At 48.6% G+C, this 21187-nt stretch overlaps 1 protein-coding gene across 1 annotated transcript; it reads right to left on the bottom strand.

The window, feature by feature from the left end:
- Window positions 1-10318: 10318 nt before the first annotated feature.
- LOC109785541 (uncharacterized) lies at window positions 10319-20613 on the bottom strand. Its single transcript, XM_020344131.1, has 4 exons — window positions 19930-20613; window positions 11039-11314; window positions 10801-10875; window positions 10319-10660 (listed from the first exon to the last, which is right to left on the bottom strand). Exons 1-4 carry the CDS (start codon window positions 20611-20613, stop codon window positions 10319-10321), a joined length of 1377 nt encoding a protein of 458 aa, XP_020199720.1.
- Window positions 20614-21187: the final 574 nt, after the last annotated feature.

The following is a 21187-nucleotide window of genomic DNA, read 5'->3' on the forward strand; positions in this document are numbered from 1 at the left end:
CGCGTGCAAGTTTTCATAATTTTTCGAGACCGTACGAGTTTCTTATGGTTTTCTCCGTCAACCGCACCGAAAACACTGACCGGGCGTGACGCAACGTGCGTTTGGTGCCCGAATTCGTTCTAATCTTGCGTGGGGTCCTACGAGGGGCATGCCCACCGCCTGCCAAAATTGGGTGGCATTCCATGCATGCCACCTCGTACCACCTATGCAACCGGCACTGATCGGATATGAAGGAGGTCAGCTCCGTACTGCGTTTTCTTTTCTGACTCAGCCGATGGACCCCAAACTTTTTGCACACGCCCGCATCACCAGGGCCATCACGCGTGCAAGTTTTCATAATTTTTCGAGACCGTACGAATTTCTTATGGTTTTCTCCGTCAAACACACTGAAAACACTAACCGGGCAGGACGCAATGTGCGTTTGGTGCTCGAATTCGTTCTAATCTTGCGTGGGGTCCTACGAGGGGCATGCCCACTGCCTGCCAAAATTGGGTGGCATTCCATGCATGCCACCTCGTACCACCTATGCAACCGGCACTGATCGGATATGAAGGAGGTCAGCTCCATAGTGCGTTTTCTCTTCTGACTCAGCCGGTGGACCCCAAACTTTTTGCACACGCCCGCGTCGCAAAGGCCATCACGCATGCAAGTTTTCATAATTTTTCGAGACCGTACGAATTTCTTATGGTTTTCTCCGTCAAACGCACCGAAAACACTGACCGGGCGTGACGCAACGTGCGTTTGGTGCCCGAGTTCGTTCTAATCTTGCGTGGGGTCTTACGAGGGGCATGCCCACCGCCTGCCAAAATTGGGTGGCATTCCATGCATGCCACCTCGTACCACCTATGCAACCGGCACTGATCGGATATGAAGGAGGCCAGCTCCGTAGTGCGTTTTCTTTTCTGACTCAGCCGGTGGACCCAAAACTTTTTGCACACGCCCGCCTCACCAGGGCCATCACGCGTGCAAGTTTTCATAATTTTTCGAGACCGTATGAATTTCTTATGGTTTTCTCCGTCAAACGCATCGAAAACACTGACCGGGCGTGACGCAACGTGCGTTTGGTGCCCGAATTCATTCTAATCTTGCGTGGGGTCCTACGAGGGGCATGCCCACCGCCTGGCAAAATTGGGTGGCATTCCATGCATGCCACCTCGTACCACCTATGCAACCGACACTTGTCGGATATGAAGGAGGTCAGCTCCATAGTGCGTTTTCTTTTCTGACACAGCCGGTGGACCCCAAACTTTTTGCACACGCCCGCATCACTAGGGCCATCACGCGTGCAAGTTTTCATAATTTTTCGAGACCGTACGAATTTCTTACGGTTTTCTTCGTCAAACGCACCGAAAACACTGACTGGGCGTGACGCAACGTGCGTTTGGTGCCCAAATTCGCTCTAATCTTGCGTGGGGTCCTACGAGGGGCATGCCCACTGCCTGCCAAAATTGGGTGGCATTCCATGCATGCCACCTCGTACCACCTATGCAACCGGCACTGATCGGATATGAAGGAGGTCAGCTCCGTAGTGCGTTTTCTTTTCTGACTCAGCCGGTGGACCCCAAACTTTTTGCACACGCCCGCATCAACAGGGCCATCACGTGTGCAAGTTTTCATAATTTTACGAGACCGTACGAATTTCTTATGGTTTTCTCCGTCCAACGCACCGAAAACACTGACCGGGCGTGACGCAACGTGCGTTTGGTGCCCGAATTCGTTCTAATCTTTTGTGGGATCCTACGAGGGGCATGCCCACCGCCTGGCAAAATTGGGTGGCATTCCATGCATGCCACCTCGTACCACCTATGCAACCGGCACTGATCGGATATGAAGGAGGTCAACTCCGTAGTGCGTTTTCTTTTCCGACTCAGCCGGTGGACCCCAAACTTTTTGCACACGCCCGCATCACCACGGCCATCACGCGTGCAAGTTTTCATAATTTTTCGAGACCGTACGAGTTTCTTATGGTTTTCTCCGTCAACCGCACCGAAAACACTGACCGGGCGTGACGCAACGTGCGTTTGGTGCCCGAATTCGTTCTAATCTTGCGTGGGGTCCTACGAGGGGCATGCCCACCGCCTGCCAAAATTGGGTGGCATTCCATGCATGCCACCTCGTACCACCTATGCAACCGGCACTGATCGGATATGAAGGAGGTCAGCTCCGTACTGCGTTTTCTTTTCTGACTCAGCCGATGGACCCCAAACTTTTTGCACACGCCCGCATCACCAGGGCCATCACGCGTGCAAGTTTTCATAATTTTTCGAGACCGTACGAATTTCTTATGGTTTTCTCCGTCAAACACACTGAAAACACTAACCGGGCAGGACGCAATGTGCGTTTGGTGCCCGAATTCGTTCTAATCTTGCGTGGGGTCCTACGAGGGGCATGCCCACTGCCTGCCAAAATTGGGTGGCATTCCATGCATACCACCTCGTACCACCTATGCAACCGGCACTGATCGGATATGAAGGAGGTCAGCTCCATAGTGCGTTTTCTCTTCTGACTCAGCCGGTGGACCCCAAACTTTTTGCACACGCCCGCGTCGCAAAGGCCATCACGCATGCAAGTTTTCATAATTTTTCGAGACCGTACGAATTTCTTATGGTTTTCTCCGTCAAACGCACCGAAAACACTGACCGGGCGTGACGCAACGTGCGTTTGGTGCCCGAGTTCGTTCTAATCTTGCGTGGGGTCTTACGAGGGGCATGCCCACCGCCTGCCAAAATTGGGTGGCATTCCATGCATGCCACCTCGTACCACCTATGCAACCGGCACTGATCGGATATGAAGGAGGCCAGCTCCGTAGTGCGTTTTCTTTTCTGACTCAGCCGGTGGACCCAAAACTTTTTGCACACGCCCGCCTCACCAGGGCCATCACGCGTGCAAGTTTTCATAATTTTTCGAGACCGTATGAATTTCTTATGGTTTTCTCCGTCAAACGCATCGAAAACACTGACCGGGCGTGACGCAACGTGCGTTTGGTGCCCGAATTCATTCTAATCTTGCGTGGGGTCCTACGAGGGGCATGCCCACCGCCTGCCAAAATTGGGTGGCATTCCATGCATGCCACCTCGTACCACCTATGCAACCGGCACTGATCGGATATGAAGGAGGTCAGCTCCGTAGTGCGTTTTCTTTTCTGACTCAGCCGGTGGACCCCAAACTTTTTGCACACGCCCACATCACCAGGGCCATCACGCGTGCAAGTTTTCATAATTTTTCGAGACCGTACGAATTTCTTATGGTTTTCTCCATCAAACGCACTGAAAACACTAACCGGGCAGGACGCAATGTGCGTTTGGTGCCCGAATTCGTTCTAATCTTGCGTGGGGTCCTACGAGGGGCATGCCCACTGCCTGCCAAAAATTGGGTGGCATTCCATGCATGCCACCTCGTACCACCTATGCAACCGGCACTGATCAGATATGAAGGAGGTCAGCTCCATAGTGCGTTTTCTTTTCTGACTGAGCCGGTGGACCCTAAACTTTTTGCACACGCCCGCGTCACAAGGGCCATCACGCGCGCAAGTTTTCATAATTTTACGAGACCGTATGAATTTCTTATGGTTTTCTCCGTCAAACGCACCGAAAACACAGACCGGGCATGACGCAACATGCGTTTGGTGCCCAAATTCGTTCTAATCTTGTGTGGGGTCCTACGAGGGGCATGCCCACTGCCTGCCAAAATTGGGTGGCATTCCATGCATGCCACCTCGTACCACGTATGCAACCGGCACTGATCGGATATGAAGGAGGTCAGCTCCATAGTGCGTTTAGTTTTCTGACTCGGCCGGTGGACCCCAAACTTTTTGCCCACGCCCGCGTCACAAGGGCCATCACGCGTGCAAGTTTTCATAATTTTTCGAGACCGTACGAATTTCTTATGGTTTTCTCCGTCAAACGCACCGAAAACACTGACCGGGCTTGACGCAACGTGCGTTTGGTGCCCGAATTCATTCTAATCTTGCGTGGGGTCCTACGAGGGGCATGCCCACCGCCTGCCAAAATTGGGTGGCATTCCATGCATGCCACCTCGTACCACCTATGCAACCGGCACTGATCTGATATGAAGGAGGCCAGCTCCGTAGTGCGTTTTCTTTTCTGACTCAGCCGGTGGACCCCAAACTTTTTGCACACGCCCACATCACCAGGGCCATCACGCGTGCAAGTTTTCATAATTTTTCGAGACCGTACGAATTTCTTATGGTTTTCTCCGTCAAACGCACTAAAAACACTAACCGGGCAGGACGCAATGTGCGTTTGGTGCTCGAATTCGTTCTAATCTTGCGTGGGGTCGTACGAGGGGCATGCCCACTGCCTGCCAAAATTGGGTGGAATTTCATGCATGCCACCTCGTACCACCTTTGCAACCGGCACTGATCGGATATGAAGCAGGTCAGCTCCATAGTGCGTTTTCTTTTCTGACTCAGCCGGTGGACCCTAAACTTTTTGCACACGCCCGCGTCACCATGGCCATCACGCGTGCAAGTTTTCTTAATTTTTCGAGACCGTACGAATTTCTTATGGTTTTCTCCGTCAAACGCACCGAAAACACTGACCGGGCGTGACGCAACGTGCGTTTGGTGCCCGAATTCGTTCTAATCTTGCATGGGGTCCTACGAGGGGCATGCCCACTGCCTGCCAAAATTGGGTACCATTCCATGCATGCCACCTCGTACCACCTATGCAACCGGCACTGATCGGACATGAAGGATGTTAGCTCCGTAGGCGTTTTCTTTTCTGACTCAGCCGGCAAACTTTTTGCACACGCCCGCATCACCAGGGCCATCACACGTGCAAGTTTTCATAATTTTTCGAGACCGTACGAATTTCTTATGGTTTTCTCCGTCAAACGCACTGAAAACACTGACTGGGCGTGACGCAACGTGCGTTTGGTGCCCGAATTCGTTCTAATCTTGCGTGGGGTCCTACGAGGGGCATGCCCACTGCCTGCCAAAATTGGGTACCATTCAATGCATGCCACCCCGTACCACCTATGCAACCGGCACTGATCGGATATGAAGGAGGTCAGTTCCGTAGTGCGTTTTTCTTTTCTGACTCAACCGGTGGACCCCAAACTTTTTGCACACACACGCATCACCAGAGCCATCACGCGTGCAAGTTTTCATAATTTTTAACCGATATATTAAATAATCAACATTTCATAAATTATTAGTTGTAGCAAAAAACTCATTTTTTTATTAAACTGAAATATGTTAGTTCTTACTTATAAATTATAACAAAAAACTCATTATTATTTTTGACACAAATAACAATAGTAAAGTTTTCATATGTATAATTTAAATACTAAATAAATGCTTGATTAAATAATGTTTTTCTTTAAATTATGGAACATTTTTTAACCGATATATTAAATACTCAACATTACATAAATATGAGAAATAGAATTACTGATATAATAGAACTACTTAATAATTTTTTATAATTATGGAACTTTTTTTATAATTATGGAACATTCATTAAACAAAAAAAAGTCCTCGACGGCGCGCTTTGGCCGGCCCAATGACGGTGCGCGACGACGCGCGTGGGCCGGCCAATTGACTGTGCCGCGGTGGTGCGGGGGCATGGTCGGCGGGGGTCAGGACTAAAGTTTGGTCCCACCTCGCCCGCCGAACGACGCCGCGACCTGCTTATATTCCTGCCTCCGGCCACCCAGTCGAACTCAATTGATACTCGCCGCGTCCCGCAACTGCCCCGTAGTTACCATCCCGCAGGCCGTAGCTGGGCCGAAAGGCCGGCCCTTTTGCCGCCCGGCTTGATCGGGCCGGACCGATTACGTCTAGTTGCGGCCTGCAAGGACTGTTGGGCCTTTTTTTCACCTCACTTTTTTTTGCCTTTTGCCTCCTATGAGTCATGGCGCGTGGGGAGGTGGGAGGGGCGCTTGTTTAGTTCTACCTCGCGCGCCGAGGGACGCCACCACCGGCATATATAGCCGCGTTCGCGCTCTTTGTTAAATAAGATAGGTAATAATAATGTGATTTGACTTTACATAACTGTCTGGGCAGCACAACACTGCCCGGATAGTTGTGTAAAGTCAAATTACTTTAGTACTAGTTATCTTATTTTTTTGTATCATTTCGTCACTACGTGCACTTTATAACAAATAATATTCTAGATTAAGTTATGTTTCATTATAATTATGGAACTTTTTTAAATAATAACAAAATGCATACAACACTACTAAACTTTGAACATAATGAAAAACTCATAAAATATTATAACAAAAAACTCATCATTCTTACTTATAAATTATAACAAAAAACTCATTATTATTATGGAACATTTTTTAGCCATTAATGAAAAACACAAAAAAATAATTAATGAACATTACATAAATATAAAAAATGCAATTAACAATTCTATAAAATTAATACTACTCCTGGACGGCGCGCGTTGCCGGCGCATGGGCTGGCCCATTGACTGTGCGGCGGTGGTGCGGGGGCAGGGTCGGCGGGGGTTAGGACTAAAGTTTAGTCCCACCTCGCCCGCCGAACGACACCGTGACCTGCTTATATACCTGCCTTCTGCCACCTATTCGAACTCAATTGATACTCGCCGCATCCCGCCACTACACCGTTGTTACCGTCCTGCAGGTCGTAGCTGGGCCCGTAAATTTGAAGAACGTCGAAAAAAACTTGGGTTCACTTGAGGTCATTCTGAAAGATGTTTTTAATGTATATACACATAATTTATAAAGTATAAATAAAGGTACATATGTATAAACAATTGTGAGATTTTTTATATATTTCATATTTTTTAATAATGTATAAATAAACACATTAGTAAAAGATATTTTCTGAATATTTATTAAAAAACAAAAAACAATATAAATGACACGGGGCGTCTGTCCGGTCAGTTTTTCATTTATTTTGCATCTTTCCGTTTATTCTTTCAACAATTTTAGGGTTACAATATTTTAACAAAATTTCATAATGTTCGAATAGCACGACAATTCATTACATCATCAAATGAAACATAACAACTTTTTTTTAGATAAAACGATCCGACTACATTCATAATTGAAGATAGACTTACATCGATCCAACTACATAATTTAGAACCGAATTTAAATTTAAACATAAACTTAAATTTAACATTAACTTAAACCTAAACCTAAACCTAGACTACTCCTCATCGCTGCCGCCGGTGAGATCGATGACCGGCGCCATGCAGCCGTCGCCACCGTCGTCGCCACTGAAGTCGTCATCCGACCCCCACAGGTCCGCCTCCTCCCGCGCCTGCTGCAACTGCACTGCCGCCAAGGCCGCCTCCCAGTCCGCGGCCTCGCACGCTGCCGCCGCGGCCGCCTCGTCTGCCGACTGGGCCAGCTCCGCAAGCAACCCCGGCGTGTCGTCGGGGTCGCCGTCTTGCATGAGGGCGGCCTGCTCCGGCGGGATGGGGACCAGCGCCGGGGCAGGGGGTGGCTGCTGTGCCGGGGCCGGTGGGGGGGGGGAGCAGGTGCGGCGTGGTGGCGGCGGCTAGACCCGACCTCGGCGATGATGTCTCCGACGAGGCGGCCGGCCGCCGCGTCCTGAACGCGCCGAGGACGACGTCGAAATCTTTGCCGCGCCAGAAGCCACGACGGGCCCTTCTGTTGTACCGGCCGCCAGGGAAGGCGCGGAGGTCTGCCGTCGTCGGCGGCGGGCCAAGTGTGGGTCTGCCGTCGGCGCCGATCCTCCATGGCCCCAACACCTTGGTCGCCGGCGGCACCATCACGCGGAGCCGCGCGAGGTCCTCGGTGTCGCCGATCGTGAGGCTGGACGACCAGGCGCCGCCCGGCCAAGCCCCCTCGCCGGAGTCGCTCGAAGACATGGCGGGCGCGGTGGAGTGGAGATGATGGAGTGGCGCGGTGGAGGGGAGAAGATGGGGTGGAGAAGGCCGGCACGGGATGGCCTTTTATAGCCGGCGGGGAGAGGGGGCGTCGGTGGAAGGCGGGCGGCCCGACGCGTGGGCATGCGGCCGCGGCAGGCCCGAGGCGGAAGGCGGCCGGCCCGACGCGGAAGGCGGGCGGCAAACGGCCGGTCGCCGTAGGCGCGACAACGGAGGCGCGGCAGACAAGGCCATCAGGCGGGCGCCCCGACACGGCGGTGGGCGGCAGGCGGCCGGTCGCGGAAGGCGAGCGCAGGCGCGACAGAGGCGACCGGTCAGCGGCCGTCGGTGGCGCTCGGCGCGAGGAGGCGGCGGCGGCATGCATGCCGGATGTAGTGCGGACATGCAGTAGTTAGCGCCACGCCCACACGCACGCGCCACGCCCACGCCCCACTGCCCGGTCAACGCCGTCTTAGAATAAACCCTTGACCTGACATTGTGGGCCCATGCCATTGACCCGGACAATGTGGGCCCACGCGTGCGGCTCGGCTCAGCCCCGTATACGCGAGCGCACGGGGGGTATCGGCGTCGACGCGCGGGGGCAGATTTTTTTACATAAGACGATCGTGCCCCTGGTCGCGAAGAGGTATGAGCTAATCTCAGCCTTTGATGTGTTTAAGGGGGGTGTACCGAAACAGAAGTGACCAAACACAACCAAGGAGTCATCCGTAACCATGAGAAACACGCTACCTTATGATTTTTCACGTTTTGTGAACTGTTGGAATTAAACACGCCATGAATCCTTGAGCCCTACGTGTGCATCCAACACATGTAATGTAGTATTGCTCTAGCTCACCCGTAAAAAAAGGTATTGCTCTAGCTAAGGGATATCTTGTGCGACACGCCCATGTGGCGATCCAATAGTTGTTGCATCCGTGCGTGTTGAAGCTTTGCACGTTATTATATCAGTTTTGCTAAAGAACATCTAGACGTGCCATAAATATTGCCCGATCGACGTTGGTTTCGATCAACGGAGGCTCGATCAACTCCGAGTTCAGATCAAGCAGGGAAGATAGAGTTTGTTTCCCTAACCCTAAGCGACATGCGCACGTAATTAACGGCGACCCAATTGCACACGGATAGCACAACGCCCAACGAGCCTGGTGTCCGTAGCAATTTCTTTTCTTTTCTTTTTTGCGGGAAGGTGTCCATAACAATTTGCCTCTACTACAAGTCTGTATACAACATTCGAATTGTGCCAGGCCACGACAGAGAGGCGCACAGTGAGGTCTAGCAGAAATTTATAACAGTAGTACTTTGAAAAGCATGGTACACATACAATACTTATAGTATGGTTTTTGTACAACCATTCCGATCTCAATAAGAAGGTTATAGTAAATGTGTTTTAGGTCATCTCTAAACAAATTGTCTATGCCTGAGCGAAACGACCCTAGTTCGTTGCGTACAACTCGATACTATTATTTCTGATGCACGTAACGTCCGTACACTACATGCAGCAACGCATATGTGGGTGCCCCTCCTATGGTGGTATTAACTCCTTTTTATTATCACATTGCATGCAGCCACACCCTTGGTATTAATACCAATTCCTTTGTGTTATGCTCTCATTCATATTTATTTTTGAATCTTTCGTTCTTTTTTATCCCTACTTATGACAACCTTTATTCTCTCATTTTTTTATTACTTCTATATGCCCGTTGAAATCAATCATTCATAATCCCTCCAATCCATATAGGCCCTCATAACATATTTCCCAAAATACACCATATAAATTGTATAAAAGTTATATTCCGTCTTAGCATTTCTTAAAATACACCATAGCAATTAATTAGATTAATTAAGAGAATTTTAAAGTGGTTAACATGAACAAATAATAGCACGGTTAGAAACTACACATTTTTATGATCAAATTACATATACAAATTATTTTAATCTGAGTTACGGTTGCAAAGTAATCGTGTTTAACAAAATCTGTGTAAAACAATAAAAGTCAGGGACCTAACAGGCTGAAAACAAAGCAAACTTGGCCTACTGCAGCTGAACGCGGTATACTAACAATGGCGCCGCATTAATTAGCAATGCGATTATCAGGGGCGGTAGTGGCAGTTAGGGTACCACTGTTAGCTGCTTCCTTGTTTTTTGGAGGACAACATGATTTCATTGGCGGATCACAAGCATTTTCTCAAGGGGAATCCGATGAGTAGCACACGAAAATTTTCAAACGACTAAACTCGAGGCACAGTTTTATTTGTAGGTCCTTAGCAATATTTCTCTACTCATACAATTTGCAAGGCATGATAACACCATGTTTACATAACCAGAATTATCAGCATTTACCATTAGATAATAAAAACACTCGCGGCTATTATTTCACTGCTCACTATGTTGAATTTAGTTACCATCTCAAGGAATCTCAAAACATGATACACGAGCAGCATTCGAGGTCAACGAAACACATCTATCCTTCAGGTTCTTGAGCTCGGGAAGTAAATCGTTAAGAGCGGGCATGCATCCATGTTGAAACGATTCAAAAGCGAGACCTTCTGCTTCTCTGTCCATGGATATCCATCCTTCCGCATTTTGCACACACAAGCCCCACACCTCGGCCTCTTATACAGGTACAAGCCCTTGAGATCAGCCGCCGATTCCATGACGCCATTGACGTAATTCACAAACTTGTCTTGCAACTGAAACCCAAAGACCCTAAGCACGGCCAGATTGTGGTGCTTGAAATCCGATGCGGAAGATGATTCCCACTCCGTGCCCGCGTCCTTCTTCTCCTCGCTAAGCTGAAGCTTCTTCCTATCCTTGTCACCCGGTTAACATTTGAGAAGGCATAGGCTTTCCTACACCTCCTTATCTAGCCACTCATTTTTGCATCGCGATTCGTGTGAGTACATTTGTCTTTTTTGTTTCTCCCATATAAAACAACATATGAACTTCAAACTTGGCAGCTCAACAAAACATTCTTACTAGAATGTGGGAAAAAACATTCTTCTGGACCTTCAGGTTTGATCCAAATCTGCAAAAGGCGAAGACAATGCCAAATATATTATCCAGGTTAAAGATTAAGCCTGGCAATGACATGACCCGGGAAAGATAAAGAAAATAACAGATTAAGACTCACAATGACATATCCATGGAAAATTACGTGCATCGTCAACAAGACTGTAACCTTGACTAACCTTTTCGCTTTCAAAGTTTAAATGCAGGTTGCTGATGATGGCCATGCCGAGAAATTCGCTCAACCTCAGCATCTTGTGATATGAAGCGGCCGTATTACTCATAGTTACGGTGTGGAGCAGCCGGACGTGACTGAAAGACATAGGATCATGATGAGACTTCCAACAAGATAAAGTCAGCGTCCTGAGCTCTGGCAGCCAGGTCAGATCAACCCTCTCGAAACCACTCTTGATGATCTCAAGCTCACGGAGTTGATGGTGTTCCACTTGCAGCGACGACTTGATCCCGCTAATTTTTTTTTAAATAATACATTTTTTAAATTACAGAAATATTACGCTGAAAAAAGAATTTTCAAAAATAATACACCATCGGCCCGTTGCAGGCCGACTGAGCCCAGTCAGCCCACAGCAGGCCGACTGGTGGCCCATCAGCTTGCTGCTGGCCGATTGGGCTGTCGGCGACCAGATCAGGCCCCGTCGGCCTGCAGTTGGCCGACAGGGTCCAGTCGGCCTGCAGTGGGCCGACTAGGCTTGCTGTGGGCCGACTGGTGCATGCCAGGATTTTTTTTCGAATGATCGGTTGTTTATTTTGTAAAACTTTGACGTATTCCGCACAACCCTTTCCCGCCAGCCATTTCCCGTCACCCCTTTCCCGCCACCCATTTCCCGCCAACCCTTTCCCGTCACTCGTTTCCCGCCACCCGTTTCCCGCCACCCGTTTCCCGCCACCCATTTCCCGCCAACCCTTTCCCGCCACCCGTTTCCCGCCACCCATTTCCCGCCATACTGGAGCTCGCTTTCCCGCCATTTTCTCCTGTCTAACTATAAAACCCCCTTCAGACGGAGGTGGATAAGCATTGCAGTGTAGTGTAGTTGAGATGTCCCATTATCCTTTCGATCGTAGTTTTCACCCTGGGATGAGCAGGACTCTTTTGAGGCTAGCTACCGATTTCAGACTGGATAATAGGATAGTTCCATGGGACGAACTCACCGGTAGTGACACCATAATGAATGAGTTGGCTCACCAATTACGTAGGTCTGGGTGGCCTGAAAGGACCTATGAGGAGGTACGTAAAGAACTTCTTAGGTTGCATGACAGGTGGAAGAAGGTAGTGGTGCCGAAGAGTGAAACTTTCAGAAGGATTGCAGCAAATAATCCATGTTTATGGACTGAGGAGAGCGAGGACGAAGATGATATCTTCATGCCGCCGCTTCCGGGTTCTGCATCGTCGAAGGGCAAGAGTTCTTCATCATCGAAGGGCAAGGTTTCTGCATCGTCGAAGGGCAAGAGTTCTTCATCATCGAAGGGCAAGGTTTCTGCATCGATCGAGGATGACGATGATGACTTCATATAGTTTTTATGCTGTATGTTGTGAGTTCAGTTACGTACCATTTAATTTAGATGTAGTTCTGTCTAATTGTTTGTAATGTCTCGTTGTATGAATATTATGTTCTGTCTAAATTTGATCTTGCAGTTCCGATAACAGAGTACTAAAATAGAGTAGGCATATGTCTCGTACATAAGTACATAGTCATTTGTCTCATACATAGAATAGACATAAGTCTCACACAGAAATAGATGGTAATGTCTCTACTGATAGATAGAAGCGTCAGTGACGGCGTCTGGCCTGGCGGGGAGGCGGATCTGGAATCGGGGACCATCCCAACCTGTCGGGTGCCCTAACGTGACGAGGAGGAATCTCAGACTCTCCCTGGTCATGCTGTGTATCCTGTGTGGGGCCTGGTGGAGGAGTCGAAAACATGTTCATCCACTGGGTGTGCTGCGACATCTGAGCCTGTATGTTGTCCTCGGGATGTTGATCACTCCCCCACGTATCATGTGATGCCGACATAGACGCCTGATATCCATAGGCTCCTACGCGATGGAACCTATCATCATGAAGAATGAGGTCGCGTCAATTAATATTGAAAACAATAAATATGAAGACACATACCTGCTGGGTGTGACGTCTGCTCTGGCTCAAACACGAAACTGGACGAGGGACCGTGCTGCTGTGGCTGTGGAGAAAACACGAAGCTCGACGAGGGACCGTGTTGCTGTGGCTGTGGAGAAAACACGAAGCTCGACGTGGGACCATAGTGCTGCGGGTGCCACGTAGAACTGCCAGGTTGGTCAGGACGGGGTGGCCTGGCTGTCGGCTGATGTGCTAGACGTGGACGTGGTTGATGTCGGTGCATGGAGTGACGCGGCTGCTCCTGCTGGTGCTGAACAACATCGGTTCTCCGGGTGCACGTGATAGCCTCGTACACATTCCGTATCTTATTCTGAATTCTTTCCAAGAAGGGCTGTACCACTGGACGATGATGAAGAAGAGGTCCAGACGATAGTGATCGTCCAAAGGTGGTCACGTCGTCGTAGAGTTCGCGTGTCAAGGTAGCCTGCAAATTTCCATGACGATTAATGATGTCTGTCTCTTGCACGTCAAAGTATGTGACAACATTACGTAAAGAAAATATATCTTACCGCGTACTGCCTAGAGCCGGAAGTATCATAGCTCGGGTACATATCCGACGGAGTAGGATCCGGTATCTCCTCTGGGTGGGAGTACTCAACAATGCATAACCGTGTTCCGGTCATGTAGCGCCGCAAATAGAGATTGAATTCATCGAGATCGAAATTGTGATTCTCGTGCCATAGATTTGTGTTTGCTGTCTCCCATTCTATAACATACGGCTCTAGTCTAACTAGTCAGTCAGCAGTTGTCCTGTTCATGCCCTTCCTTGTCGTCCTAAAATTGTGGTGTGTGTTCAACAATTACCTAAAACTTCGAATGGAGTACTATGAAAGATAATGCAACATTGAAAAACTGGTTAATACCTGTGGATGTGTGCTGGCACCGGGTTCTCTATAGGGGGAGGTAGCTCCAACTGCAGAAGACCAAATTGCCTCATAACCCTCTGTTGTGCCATCTTCTCGACGAAGACATCGAAGATGATCTTAGATTTTGTCATCCAGTAATCTCGGTCCCTTGTGCATAGCACAGACATACCAGCAGGGTATCTCGCTTGTATGGCTGCTTCCGTGTAGGGCTGCCAGATGACCCCGGTGTACGCATCGAACTGCTCGTTCAATGCTGTGTATGCCTTCCTGGTCTAATCACTAGCAAAGCGTCTCTACAGAGAAGAAAAGTTAGTAGCCGCTAGCATCGAACTATCTCTTCTGCAGAAAAGTTGCATTAAACTACAACACGGTGCATACCTCGCGACGAGTCCAACACAGACCGAAAGTAGGCATGTCGATGCCGTCAACATCAAACATGGCGTCTATAGGCTCATGAACACGTACATCTGGTCGCCCTATAGAGAACCTCTCCCACGACCACAGCTGTAGGAATAGAGGGCATCCAAGAAGGGCTGGCTTTCTCGATGTAAGCTGGCAACCGTTGCACATACCTCGGTATGTAGCCGCTAAGACCGCCGAACCTCAACTCCTCTGTCTGATCTGATCCGCCGTCTGAGCGCTCGCTATCTCGAGTGCCATAGGGATGTAGAGGGCGCTAATAGTGGTGACATGGTTCTCCGTGAACATCACCTTGCCGAAAAGCCACAGTAAGTAGGCCTCCAGGCTCCGAGTGATCTGTTCCGCAGTCAACGGCGCCCGGAAGTTCTGGATCTGCATTAAGCGAAGAGAAAGTTTTAGTAAGCCGCAATTATTTTCTGTAAAACTTTATGCACGATAACTTGAAGATAATAGGTAGGGGAAATTACCCGGAAATTTAGCAACCACTCATACTTAGGTCCGTGATGCTCCCATACCTGATCCGGAGCATCCGGAAAAACACCATGAAAACGTTCTGTAAGAGCTTGCTCCTAACCAGCCGGTGCGTCCAACGATCCTACGGCATGACCTGCCAACGGTAGTCCGAGCAAAAGTGACACATCCTCCGGAGTAGGAGCCATCTCTCCCCATCTGAAGTGAAACGTGTGGGTCTCTGGCCTCCAACGGTCCACTAAGCAGCTCAGCAAAGACCCATCGATGGCGAGGCGTTTCTCACCCGGGATAGACTCAACCAGACGCGCGAAAGGTAAAAGGCCGGCCCATTTCAACCTTCATCAGAGTTAGTGTCTCCCATTTCAACCATTAATATGCATGTCAGTGTGCAAATTAATAAATCACGTACCGCTGAAGCCATCCTGAGTGTATCTTCCAGTTTTCCTTAGGAGTGCGAGTGACCAGAGGCTCAAGCTTGCGCTCATACCATATCGCAGCACGATGACCCCTATCAATGTCCCCATTCAGCAACCACAATCCCGACATTCCTGCACATACAAAATTCAGAACATAGTGTCACACTTAATAAAAATTCAGAACATAGTGTCACACTTAATAAAAATTCAGAACATAGTGCCACACTTAATAAAAATTCAGAACATAGTGCCACACTTAATAAAAATTCAAAACATAGTGCCACACGTAATAAAAATTCAGAACATAGTGCCACACTTATTACAAATTCAGAACATAGTGTCACACTTATTACAAATTCAGAATATAGTGCCACACTTAATAAAAATTCAGAACATAGTGCCACACTTAATACAAATTCAGAACATAGTGCCACACCACACTTAATACAAATTCAGAACAAACTAGTGCTAGCTTAGCTTCTTCCTCTCGCCCTTACTCCTCTACTGCCTCTACCTCCTCTTCTTCCCCGGTTGCCTCGTCCACGCCTAGTGACGAAAGTGGGACAATTAGTGTCCCTATGGCCAAATTCATTGCATAGAATGCATTGCCTAGTCGGACCTCCTGCTTCAGATTCATCCATATCATTTCGGATGCGCTGACACTGTCGTCTGCCTCTACTTGTATGCATATGCTCTGGGTTTGGAATGTAACGCCTTTCGGCGGGGTCGACGCTGTTGAAATTACCCATTGATCGAAAACCCATCAGCTCACCTGTCCAGGTATTGAGGACAGCCTCTTTCAGAAAATATGGAGACACAAACGATATTGCGTCCATTCCAAGCTGCCCGCAAGTAGCAAGTACATGTGAGCAAGGTAGGTGAAGCAATTTCGGTTTATTGCATGTGCACTCACACGTTGGCCAGGCTTCATTGCCAATTTTCACCTCATGCATCCTCAACTCATTTGCACATCCGAATTTGTTGTTGGCTAAGCGGACCTCAAACCTTCTTTCTTGATTACCGATGGCCATTACAGTGTGTGACCTAGCTTTTTGCATCTTGTTGTCCATGTACTTCGTGACTCTTTCACAGTACCGTGTATTTGGGTTGTTCAAGATATGCTGCTCTGCTATTTGACGTCTATCTCTGAAATACTTGACGGTGCCATAGAAAATACCCTCAACGATGGCTGTAAGTGGCAATGTCCGGTTTCCTCTGAGGACAAAGTTGTATGTTTCCGCGAGGTTCGTTGTCATGACACCGTACCTTGCTCCATGTGTGTCATGTAGCAAAGACCACCTCTCCAGAGGCTCATGCTCTATCCACTGCTCGAAGGTTTTAATGGACCTCCCGAGCCTTCTCCTAGTACCAGGTGGGTCAAAGCCTGGCAGGTCACATAGCCCAACAGCCTCCTCCTCCACGGCCGCTGTTCCTGTTGCCACTGTGCAGCTACTGCTTCAACATGTGCCCTCACCGCTGCATCTCTTGCAGCTTTTCTGTCCCTCACGTGTCTATGCGTGCACACATTAAATCTGTCGCGTATCAAATTGTACTTCCATAACTGGTTCTGCTTGCAGAGTTTTTTGAACAGATTCATCAGGTTCTTATTTCTAAACTGCGAGAAGAAATTAGCCCCGAGATGGCGCATGCACCAACGGCTCTGCAAGTCCTGCCATGGAACTTGTTCCTCAGGGCCTGGGTTTGTTAGTGTCCTTATCGCACTGAGTATACCTGCATGCCTGTCATGAAGGATGCACACATTGGGCTTCTCCTTCACAACTGATATTTTCAACTGCCTGAAGAACCATGTCCAACTTTCAATGTTCTCACTCTCCACAAAAGCAAATGCCAGTGGGACGACTTGATTTTGGCTGTCTTGACCTATGGCTGTCAGGATCTGACCCTTGTACTTGCCTGTGAGAAAAGTACCGTCAACACATATCACCGGTCGGCAATGCCTGAAAGCTTCGATGCATACACCGAAAGAGAAGAAGAGACGATGCAACACCCTCACAGTTGGGAACTCTGGCATGAACATGTCTTGGATATCGATATAGGTGCCTGGATTCCGCTGCTGCAGGGTGTGGAGGAGGTGGACAACAGAGTCATATGCATCAAAATAAGAACCAAATCTCCTCTCAAGCGCTGCATGCTTAGCCCTCCAAGCCTTGCCATAAGAAATTCTGTACTTCAACCTGGCGAAGACTTTTGTCTGGACTGCCTCACTTCCATAGCTTTGCCTTGCACTATCTCATCGTAAAACAATCGAGCAATAAGAGTGGATGAAAGGTTGGCATGATCTTGAGGGATGCTGGGAATAAGACAAGTGTGATTAACTAAGTCACTTATCACCCAACTTGTGCCATACTTAGGGAGAAAGCCGTGCACCCTTGCGGGACAATCTGCATACCATTGTCAGGAATTTCTGACTGGACACCTCAGCTTTGAAAACCCTTTGCGTGGACATTGCCCAATTAATTATTGCATCCTTCAGGGCTTGTTTGTTCGGATACATAGCACCCGTCGCAATATTGTTCTGGTGATATTGCCAGGCTGAATCATGTCCATCATTCACGGTCATTGCAGATGATAAGTCATGATTCCACCATGCAGGATTCGGGACCTCCTCTGCATTTTCTTGTTCATCTGACTCGTCAGAATCATCGGCATGACCCCTTTCAACATCGGTGTCTTCTTCTTCCATCTGGTTCTGCATGTGCCCATCTACCTCGTCAGCGTCCACCTCGCCATTGTAATCACCATCGGCATTTCCTCCTTCTACCTGACTACTCTGCCCTGGTTCATAACCATAAGCATTTCCTCCTTCTACCTGACTGCTCTGTCCTTGTTCGTAACCATAAGCATTTCCTCCTTCTACCTGACTGCTCTGTCCTTCGTACCCACCCTCGCCTTCATGTGCAGTGACCTCCTTCACGACGGGAAGCACTAAAGCAACAGGATTGCATCCCCTTCGTTCACAACCTTATAACCACCGCACCCAATCGGAGTCTCCCTCTATTGGCCTCAAATAAAAGTAAATTTTTGAACTTGACCGTGTCCACAATGCATGAACACCGACGGTGTGTGTTTCAGTATCAAGACCTAAACTTGCCGCAATCCATTCTTTCAACTGACTAACAGACCATGTTTGTGGTGCGCTCATTGCCACCTCTATGTGAGTAAATTCACTCAGATCTGCTCCCAACTCATTTGTTTGGACAGTACCAGGACCATAGTAAAATCTCAACTTCACTACATCGGACATCTCGACTCACCTATTTTTTTTCAACAACGAAATACAAGTATTAGACATGTCTATATATTACCAGGACCATAGTAAATTTCACGATCAATATAATTTAATCTATGTGGACGATTATGATGAGTTGCTTGACTCTTGTTTTAATAATAATATAATAAATAGGCCCATGTTTACTAATAATAAATAGGCCTCAAAAAATAATAATAATATAACCGACAAATATGATAATTCAGTTTATTTGAATTATATGGCCCATGTTGATGTATTTTTTTATTTTAATCTATTTTATAAAAACTTGTCTCTTCTTTCGAACTTTTTATTCATGTTTCCAACTTCTTATCACGCACCTGTGTACGTGTCAAGTATTAAGCAACAACTTATTATCCCCACTAACAACTAATACAATTCACACACCTAAAACTATATTACGAAAATTTGCCGTAGCAACTACAAATATTTACGTATACTACCGAGGCAAATAACAATAATCGCACACAAATTTAATTTCACATTGAACGAAGCGTGCGTGCGAACGAATAATATTTACGTATACTACCGGGGCAAATAACAATATTTACGTATACTACCGGGGCAAATAACAATATTTACGTATACTACCGGGCCAAATAAAAATATTTACGTATACTACCGGGCCAAATAACAATAATCGCACACAAATATTTACTTATACTACCGGGGCAAATAACAATATTTACGTATACTACCGGAGCACCTATAAAAAATAAAATGTGGGCTGAAATATACCCTTGAAGCGTGCGTGCGGACGAAGAACGACGAACGACGAATGACGAACGACGAACGACGAACGACGAATGAAAAACTGCCGGTGCTCTAGCTCCAACGAAGAACGACGAACAACAGCTTCACCTCCACCACACTGCCCCAACTTCACCACCACCACACTGCCCCAACTTCACCACCACCACCTCCACCAAAATGCTCACCACGACCACCACGAGCTACCCCGTCAGTAGATCGACACCTCTTTTGGCTGCCCTAAATGAGTTGAACCCATTCACGGTGCCAAAATCGCGAAAATATTGCTCATTTAGGTGTATAAATGGGTGCCATTTTTCTGTAGAGAGAGGAGAAGGAAGAACACAGAAGAAAGAAGCAACGGGAGAAGAAGAATGGAGGAAGGAGAGGATAAGGCCGGGCCGGCCAGCGCGTCAGGTGGCAGCCCCCTGTCGGCCAGCAGCTGGCCGATCGGTGGGCGGTAGGCCGACAGGGGCGCACAAGCCGACAGCCCACTCCCTCCCCTCGCGCGACGTGGCCCGACCAACCACAGGCCGCCGCGTGCCAGCCGGGCCTGCAGTCGGCCTGCTGCTAGCCGATCGGCCTGCTGTGGGCCGATTAGGCCTAGTCGGCCTGCAGCGGGCCGACGGTGTATTATTTTTAAAATTTTTTTTTTCCGCGTAATATTTCTGTAATTAAAAAAATGTATTATTTAAAAAAAATTAGCCTTGATCCCGGCATCGCAGTTGTACAGGCGGAGGAACTCCAGCCGCTCGCACATACCTAAAATCTTCGGGAAATCGGATTCGGATTCGGGCAGCCTCAGATTCTCTAGCTTGAGTCGTGCGAGACCGGTGAATAATGTGTTTGGGCACGCGTAGACGAACAACCTCATCTGCCCGCCGTAGTTGACCAAATCTTGATCGGCGCACCGCCGGCCGTCCTTCCTTGTCAAGAGGGTCAGCTCGGCCAACCCGATGTCTTCCATTGACATGGTGTCGGCGATGGCCTGGCCGACGGCAATGTCTTCATGTCCCAGGAAGAACTGCAGGCACAGGAGGCGGACCGCATATGGACCTGTACTCCTGTTCTCCGGCATGCTTCTGATTGCTTCAGCCATGGCGGCGTTGGCCCGAACCACGTCATCGACGCAGCTCAGCTTCGACCTGTCACGCTCGGGGTCAGACGAGCCGACCGCCAGACGGAGCTTGGAAATCATCCCGGGGATCCGCCTCCATCGGCCGGAGAGGATGCCGGTTCTTGTGGCGCCGGCGATGCCGAGCCGCTCCACCACGTTGAGCAGCACGTCGTCGGGCAGACTGCTCAGCCGATCCTCTCGGTCGTCTTCTGGCTCCACGGAGGACCAGCGGTCCGATCCGTTGAGACCCTTGGCGGCAGACGGTTTGGCCATCGATCTGGCAGCCGGCCGCCGGAGATTTGCCCTAGTTAAACGACGACGAAGCTGACAGGAGTATATGATTTAATAATCGATATAACGTGCAAAGCTTTGACACACACGGATGCAACAAATATTGGGTCGCCACAATATGGGCGTGTGTCGTACAAGAACCTGGCATACAGGTAGGGCTCATGTATGGACCCGTGGCGTGTTTATTTCCAACAGTTCACAAAAGGTAAAAATCATACAGAGCGGCTTCCACGGGGAGACCCTTAGGCCTAATTCGGTTTGGAGAATTTCCATACGAAAAATATATAGGAACATGGATTTCATGGGAAAATTTCATATAGCTGCACATACTATTGATTTGGACGCTGATATCCACCACACGTGTGCCATAATAGACATTCATCCACACACCGTGTGTGGCATGAGCAGAGACCAGCCCACACGGACTGTGTGTGGGCGAACAGTAGAATTGCCCACACGTGTGGGCGCAGCTACTTCGTGCCACACGTCCAACAAGTACTACTCATCCCCACCCCACGTGTGTGGCACAAAGCAAATATGCCCGCACGTCCTGGCG

The sequence above is a fragment of the Aegilops tauschii genome, chromosome 6 (genome assembly GCF_002575655.3).
Source record: "Aegilops tauschii subsp. strangulata cultivar AL8/78 chromosome 6, Aet v6.0, whole genome shotgun sequence".
NCBI lineage: Eukaryota > Viridiplantae > Streptophyta > Magnoliopsida > Poales > Poaceae > Aegilops > Aegilops tauschii.

Excerpts from the sequence above, each read along its gene's own strand:
- LOC109785541 (XM_020344131.1), bottom strand. The coding sequence starts at position 20,613 with ATGGCCAAACCGTCTGCCGCCAAGGGTCTCAACGGATCGGACCGCTGG. Across the intron at positions 11,315-19,929 it reads ACTGCGATGCCGGGATCAAG|TCGTCGCTGCAAGTGGAACA; the intron begins GCTAATTTTTTT and ends AGCGGGATCAAG. Across the intron at positions 10,661-10,800 it reads ATGTTTTGTTGAGCTGCCAA|GATAGGAAGAAGCTTCAGCT; the intron begins GTTTGAAGTTCA and ends CCGGGTGACAAG.